General features: G+C 35.6%; 1 protein-coding gene across 1 annotated transcript; it reads right to left on the bottom strand.

The window, feature by feature from the left end:
* Positions 1-638: 638 nt before the first annotated feature.
* Positions 639-6,888, bottom strand: LOC149782653 (uncharacterized). Its single transcript, XM_089934150.1, has 4 exons — positions 6,698-6,888; positions 5,515-5,926; positions 4,979-5,091; positions 639-4,685 (listed from the first exon to the last, which is right to left on the bottom strand). Exons 2-4 carry the CDS (start codon positions 5,923-5,925, stop codon positions 3,131-3,133), a joined length of 2,079 nt encoding a protein of 692 aa, XP_089790276.1. The 5' UTR covers position 5,926; positions 6,698-6,888; the 3' UTR covers positions 639-3,130.
* Positions 6,889-8,625: the final 1,737 nt, after the last annotated feature.

Raw genomic sequence — 8,625 nt, 5'->3', positions numbered from 1 at the left:
CAGCCCAAATGAACTACTGAACACAACAATAACACAGCTGATTCTGCCTCAAGATCTTATAACACGAATAATTATTTTCTAGAAAACCAATATAAGATAGTCCTCTACCTGACCTCAGTTCATAATTAGCATTTTTTTAAAAATAAAACTATTATCCAATGGTTCATAATGTTTACAAAATAAAATCTTAGTAATAATAAGATGTATATTACTAGAACTGTAATATCAAATATTTAGTAAACAACAGGTAGACCAGGCAATTAATAGTTTAATGTCTTATTGTGATGGATGGTCTGCCATTTCAGAAAGGCAAAAGATCAAACAATCACTGCAGTTTTTCTAAAACACTTTCCGACTTAATATACCGTCTACCACAGTCCACAAGAAAGTGTGCATATCAAATAACCCTCAGGGGGTAGAAATTACCGAGCTCATCTCTACTGTTAAGCCGCTAAGACACAAATACAGTTAACTGAATTATGATTTATTTCAATTTGATCCAATATAATATTAGCGCCAATCCTTCCTGTTCTTGTGGATTTCCATAGAAAACAACCGTCATTTTATGTTTTGATTTAATCATATTTCATAACGCAAACAATGAGTTTTAAAACAAATTATCAGTAATGAATATGAAGAATCATTCCAATATACTTTTATTTGGTACCAAACTTTACACGGCAGAAATAAATAAAAAAATATATGCTATTAAAGGAAATACACAAATATGTTATAAAGGCAAAATAATTCACAAACATATGATTACTTTTTGTTCCATTATGACTACAGTTAAACCGTAACCACCGGACCACACCAAACAATAGAATTCCCCCTCTTATCCTTCCATTATCCCATATCATTTCATTTATATGTACATCAGCAGTCATGATTTTTATTTAGAACTCTTGCTAGCGTGATCGATATTTATGTTTAAAATTGAAAGGTAGTACAACTTGTTTTTAATCTTTACTTAATAATTAGTATGTTTTCAAGCAAGTATAGTTAGAAAGGTTTTAATATAAAGTGAAATTGGTATTCAGGTAAATACCTATTGAGGGGTTAGATTAGACAGCAAATATAAAGGACACAGGTTCTTAACTGGTGTGTGTTTACATGTTTACCTGCTTATCACTGTTTTCATTGTGTTCTCAGAAACCATAAATACACCGCTTACATGTCAGGCCACTGTGTGATGTATCATAATATTTATTCAAGGCGAATTTGCATATATCATTGTCGAGGAAATAGGACATGGTCAGATACACATGACACCTTTTAGTGTTTACTAATGAACATGTCTCTAAACATAATAATTTTATGTTTGCATTGCACTCTTGAGTAATGAATTAATACATGCAACTACAGCTCAGATAATGCATTAATAAATATATACTGCCAACGCCATTGTTTTCAGCATCACCTACACGGTCTTTGTTCCTGCCTGAATCTTAAACAGTATTTCAGTGAGATTGAAAGAGAGCAACATAAAAAACGTGATACATGGGCGAATTGCTGCTAAGATATTCTTAATCAGAAATTGGCGTAGCAAATAGAAAATATCTTGAAAAAATTTCCTACAGGAACATCAATAATTATAATGGATCCACAAATGACATAGTTGAATTAATTTGATTCAACGTGGGAGATTGCCATAACACAAATAAAAGTAACTCCGTGAAAACTTTAGGGTGCCGAATTTCAGGTTTAGAATGAAGTACCATGGGCGTATAACAAAAATTATATATCACCTTTCTTGAGATCAAACCTGGTCTTTAATAGAAATGTTGGTATCTCCAAGATTTAACACAAATATTCCCCGTTCGTTTGAGATGATAACCCAAACACCAAATCTTTAAGATTCCATTATATCAATGAAGTCTGAGATATTATCATGTCAAAACTGTAGTGTACGACATTTGGAACTAAACAAGAAGTCTTTATATCAACCCCTGTTGATTCTGAGAAAGTAACAGGATATAAGAAAATGGCTACCATGTTTTAAATTGATGGAATAGTTTCCGCGAATCCATGACTGAACGTGTCACGAAATAGTTTTTGTCTGTTGCTAAAACAGTAATGTTCTATTTGAACTGAAGATATATTACTCAAACACTGTTTATCATGAGGCTAGAGGTTTTCTTCTCCATGAAGATGTGGCTTCATCTTCTTCTTTACCCATGCCTCGAGTGGTCATAACGTATGCCACGGTTACATTGCTTCACTATTTGCCATGGCAACACTTTGCATACAGAAATCATGAATTTATGCATTGTTACTGCATGATGGGGCACAGTCCGGTTATTTTCCTTCCTCGCTTCAAATCCAACATGCGTTACTAACTGAACACAAATAAAACACACATCCGACAACTCTAACAAACAACACAAAAAAAACTGCCAACCAATCTACCCTTCTTTTTTTATTGTATAACTTTCGTCTTATTCCTCTGTTCCTCTTTCTAGCAACATTCATCAAAGAGCGTTTGTGAAATACGCGAAATTTTCAAAAAGCGAAAAAGCATTAGGGCTTAAAAGGAGTTTGTTTGTATTTTCGTGCAATATCAGCAAAACGATATATTTCGATGCCTGGTCACAATTCATAATCCTCTTATCTGAACGTTCAAAATATTATAACTTTTGTTTTGTTTTGTTATTTGTAGGTTTTTTTTGTCCCATTATAACTACCGTATCCAGAGCTCGATGATGATACATTTAAATCTTAAATTTTATCCACTTTTTCTCGTGTATTTATTTGACATCCTATATATCACTTTGATACATGTCCATGTATTTCGCAACGTTACATTCTATGCTACGGATCCCAAAGAAATCCTGGATCATTCAAAGTTGGTGTTGTCAAGAACCTAGTCTTCTAACAAAAGGTCACAACAAATATAACAAATAGTTCTGCTTGGATTCACACTTTTTTTTTCTTTCACATACATTTTTATTAATTCATAAAACTGCTTTACGGTGTAAGGCCGAATTTGATTCCGTTGTATATACGTTCATAAGGGAACGATTGAGACAGTTAAATATAAAACCTTGTAACAAAATATTTATCACTATGATTTTAACAAACAAACCTGCTGAAACATTTCTCTTCCAGGCACGGCTACTATAGATAGATTTTATCCCTTTGCAAGTCTCTGTCTTTTGATAGGTTTGTGAATTTTGTGTCCTGGTGGAAGATTGCGTTTTACGGGTGCCTGTTTGGTTGGCCAGAACCAGTCTGTCTGGAAGTCGCAGTTGAAAGCAATTAAGATGTTTTCATATTTGACTTGAGGACAGGTCTTATCAGTGGTGAAATCCCAGACGTCCATCACCGCATTTCCGAAATCTGTTCCGTATTGTCTCGGGAGGGCAGAGGTAAGTCGGACAGCTCCACTGCAGGGGCGGTATATTTTAGAATTCTTTGCCTTACAAACAGGTCTGCACACTCTGCCGCATGAGTCGGTAGCTTGAATTAGGGCTAACGTGCTTTCCATGGCTGGGTTCTTCACTGCAATGTAAGCGGTGGATACTGTAATAGCTATACGACGATCAACAATGGCGTACTCCTTATATATTCCGTCGTAATTAAGACCGATAGATTTGATGTAGATAGACGAGATCCTCTTATCGCCTTCTGAACATTTCTCATATTTAGCGGGCTGTCCGTTCTTTAAGTGTTGATACACGTTACTGTAAACGTTTGGAGAATAGATATCGTAGAATTTACTGATTTTACCTTTGTAGATTGGATAGGAACCATAGCTTGTGTACTCTGGAGGCCTTCGGTAGATGATCTTCACTGGAATGTAAACCCACTGACGGATGTCACTCATTCCGTTTAGACAATAGTGGTTTTGATAAGGCTTGTCTTCCCCGGTAAATAGCTGAGTTGTGGTTGGGTTCGGACACGCAGTAGGTGGTGGTGATGTAACTGGAGCAACTGTGGTGCGCGTGACCTGATTGTTTTCCCACTCGATTACTTCGGCCAGCGTTCTGGAAACGCAGTGGGCATTGTTACTGAAAATAACGCATTTGAGATATTTAGACCCACAGTCTGGGTTCTGTACGCTGCAGGTCGGTGGAGGATCATACTCGTAGATTTCAGCAGTGAATGTGTTACTCAATCCATCTATTACTGTCAACTCAGCGAATCCCAGATCCGCATCAGGTGCGTGCAGTTCTGCAGCCCCCATAGTGGTTGGATTTATAGGGTAGTCTGTCTCAATATTTACTCCGTTTCTCTGAGAATTTATTCGGAATACCTCCCATACATAATCTACAAAAGTGTGGTGACTCCAGAAAGCTGGATCTAATGCAGACGTCTGTAACATGGCCATCTGACCGTCAACCCATCTATGAATTCCATTGTGATGGAATTCCAAATCGCTCTCGATAGCTGAGTCGGCGCCACAGATCTCGCTCATTCTGGTCATCCTTGTCACGTTCACGATCGCTTCATCCGTCATAGGAGGTCCATCAGTTCCAATATTCCTTATGAGCGGACCAGCAGAGGTTTCCCATCCATTTCCCAGAATTCCGCCTGACGCTTCACCGGATCCTGTTCCCAAGAAACGGTCAGTAAATAAAACGGTGCTGGTTGGCTGCTCCATCCTCGCCTCAAGACGTGAGTCCCAATAAGGGATTGTTACTTCTGCGAACTCGGGACCCTGAGCTCTTAGCATATTTTCATACCTGGTAAATAAATAAACATATAATTGAATCAGATAAAAATATTTATAGCAAATATTCAAGTGACATGAAATTATATATCATATTACGGTATTGAGATTTAAACGCTTAATGCACATTGGTAAAGCAAAAAAAGTAGATAAAAAAACATGTGGATTTGCCCATGCGTTCTAGTACAAAATCATCAAATGGATTGAACTAGAATCAACTTAATAAATCCGGCCAGGAAATCAAATGAAATTTAAACAAGTCGTATTAAATCTAAAACAATGGAATCAAATATTTAAAATAATTACATCAATAAATAAACTCTGTGCCAGCCGAAAAAGTTGCACCCTCCGTGGGCTGAGATGGATGTTATTCCGGTATGAAATTCTGCCAGTGCCTCGTAAACGTTTGGTGCTGTGGTCTGGAAAGAAAGAATGTAAAGATGAAGTAAATGCTTAGATCGAATATTGCTTTATGCTAGGCATGAAATAGTCTTTGTGATACATTAAAACTATCCGTGAAAAGCGCACTCTGGAGGTCCCTGGAAAACAGCCACCGTATTCAAGATCTTCACTCTTTTATTTCTTCTTATTTATCATTATACTTCGCCATCATGTGATTTGTGCCATTCTGAATAGTAATATTATTGTTATTAGTAGTAGCAGTAGAACTTGTAATAATCATTAACAGTAGAGATAGAAATACTAGTCGCTGTATTAGTAATACCGGCTTTAATCAGTACCACCATCATCACTGTTATCATTTTTGTCATTATTATTATTATGATTATTATTATTATTATTATTATTATTGCTGTTCTTGTTGGTGTTGCTGTTATTGTTACCGTGTTCGCTTTAGCTGCTCTAACGGCCCGGAAGTAAAGATCAAGTTCTCTCTCAGTCAACATTCGGATCTCCTTTCGCCTTCTCTTTGGTCCACTGGGAGCGACTTGGCGCTTGACGAGGTCGGTACGACGGACAGAGAGATGCACTTGATCAGAAAGATAATTTACGAGTTCTCTTGTCCCAATAGAAGCGTTTCTGCCACCATGAACAATGCTGTCATACTGCCATTTATATACATTTGTACACCATGACTGAATGGCATTAGACGGCGTGTTTGACATGGACGTTTTCTTCTGTGCTACGTAAAAGTTCCATGTTAGTTCATCAGGGACGTTTGTTTCCTCCACTGTTGCTCTGACATATGGTAACAGGCTGATCATGAGCACAGAAAGAAAGGAACAAAAGCTCATTCTGAAACGAAGAAAGTTAAAAATTAAATTTATGAATATATCTCATTTTATAAACTTAAACTCGTGCTTTTTACTTGGATTTGAATGCAAATCACTGCATGTACCATTTGTTCGTAACAGCTGCATCATGTCAATGTATTATTTTTATTCTACTTTTCAGACATGCGTCCATTGTAAATCACTTGTTATCACTCCAATAGAACATCATTTTTCACAAATAACAACCTGTTTTAACCGGTGGACTCAAATGTCATTGACATTAGAGTATCAACAGATGGGTTTTCCAGATGTATAACAATAATGCTCCGGAGTTTCATTTTAAATTTAGTTAAACTCAGGCATGTTCGAAACATTTGCTGAATAAATGACTGTTCGACCATTGAATCTGCATGAGCTTTACCGGTTAAAAACCAATTAGCGCTTACATGATTAACATTTCATAAATATAAATATGTACTTTGAGAACTTCAAAGGCATATTTTTTAATTTTTTGTTTAAAAATAAATGCACACTTTAGGACCATATTGATGAATTTAAATATCAGTACCTTTTTAAGTTGTTCTCAATCGGGTAAAGAGAGAAAATTATTTTGGGCATCAAAGAAACATAAAAAGCTTTGTAGTCAAGGTTATGGAACTAAAATTACAAAGCAAATTCTAGAAAAAGATGACCATGGCACTCAAAGGTATCAACTACTAAGTGTGGATACATGACAGCAGTAGTGAACGTAATGTGAAGGTAGCATGTATAAGTGTAGGGTTACAGAACTTACCTTTCTTTGAAATTTTACTCCTATAAAATATATCTTCACTTAATCCAATTTCAAAAAGGTCTTGTTTCCTTTAAAGTTATAAAAAAAATCTATCTACGATCATTTCATTCAAGTCAAAGTGCCATCAAAATATGTCAAGTTTAGTCCCACTTAGATTTTCTCCGAAAGGTGTGTGTTATGAGACCTAGCTGGTTTGTTCTGATCACGGACTTGGAGCAGAATATATTCCTCCCCACATGTCGCGGGAAGTCCTAGACTCGACCAATCAAATAATCTGAAGTTGACTACCTCACAAGTAAGATTTCTTATTCATTCGATTGGACCAGTTACACCCTAAAATTTTAACAAGGCTATGACGCTTTAAGAAGTTACTGCCGTGATGGATTACAAACAATATGTGTTTGACATAATCAACACCAACAAATCATCATTACTTCTATAACATTTGCACAGTCACGTGGTTCTTTTCTTTGCTGGTTGTTTTCCATCACTTACATGGTCCTTGCGCAAAGGTTGACAATATATTACAATGCGATTTTTCGGATTGAGATAGTGCGACAATGTTATTTGAAGCCTTTAAGTCGTAAAAGAGAATTTTTATATAAACGCTTGATTATGAGACAAAGAAATTATATTTACTCTAGAACTACGATATATATGCTTTCGATATATATATATATATATATATATATATATATATATATATATATATATATATATATATATATATATATATATATATATATATGATGCAAAAAGTAATTAATTGTATTATCTTAAAATTATATATAATTAGATACTTTGTGCGATACTTCAAATGCTGATTCTTATATCCTTGGAAAGCCTTACATACAGGAATGCAAATAAATGTCCGATTCCCTATTAGTCTCTGGTTATAAAAAGCCTCTTCACATCACGAATGAGTCCTTCTCAGTTACCAATACTACGTTTAACTAATGAATAACAATCAGCTGATATGTACGCGTTCATCACAGGTACAAACGCTCAACACTGAGTCCTCACCCCATCCCCCAAAAGTCCGGAAGTAATATGCAAGAATTACTACTATTTGCCAGAAACTATTGAATGTAGTTTTCAAAATAAATGAAGTTAAGAATTTTACTGTTAAAAGAACTAATATGTATAGTACATTTGGAAGTGCTTCATATTTACAAGCAACCCATTCAAAAATAAAATCTGTCAATTTTTTGTAGAAATCAAGGAAAACCGATAAAGTACAGGTGCATATATTTTATATTACCATGTAATTAACCCTATAATACGTTTACTTGTTTTATTTTATTCCCTTCATCCTACACAGTATCGCGCGTAAATGTGTTTTCTTTTTTTTGGGGGGGTGGCATCAGACAGATGTTGCCCCCTACTTAACCCTCCCCCCCCAAAAAAAAAAAAGTGTTATTATGTGTTGGTGTTACCCACAAAGGTGTGTATGTTTGAATTTTTGGAAAAAAGAATTTGGATCAAAATTTTAGTTAACAAACTAAATTTCGATGGGGTATTTTTGGTACCCCAGGTGTTTTCTAAAGGGTTGTTCATCCGATAATGGGTTTGATTCTCCATATCGGACTTCCTTCCCTTCTTTGGTAGGTGCTCTTTGCCAGAGATCTCCTATGTCCCATGTGTGCTGTATCATGTGTGTATGCTATATAGTCTGTATGTGGGGACGGCAGGCTTCATCAAATATATCCCAGTTGTCTTATCATATAAGTATTTGGACGTTCATGAGTCAAAGATAGTCGTTATAATTTAGTTTAATTAATAATATTAATTTAGAATTTTGACGAGAGAACGGTGTACAGAGTCATTGAAATAAAAAGCCTAGTGTTTTTGTGTATGGTCATTTTGTGTCTTCCTCGTTTAACTAGTTCTATCATAATTGAAATAGGCTGTGCCCGAGTAAGGATCCA

This window comes from Sinohyriopsis cumingii, chromosome 15 (genome assembly GCF_028554795.1).
Source record: "Sinohyriopsis cumingii isolate HCF-2022 chromosome 15, ASM2855479v2, whole genome shotgun sequence".
Taxonomy (NCBI): Eukaryota; Metazoa; Mollusca; class Bivalvia; order Unionida; family Unionidae; genus Sinohyriopsis; species Sinohyriopsis cumingii.
The sequence above is the reverse complement of the archived record's forward strand: the minus strand, read 5'-3'. Positions and strand labels throughout refer to the sequence as shown.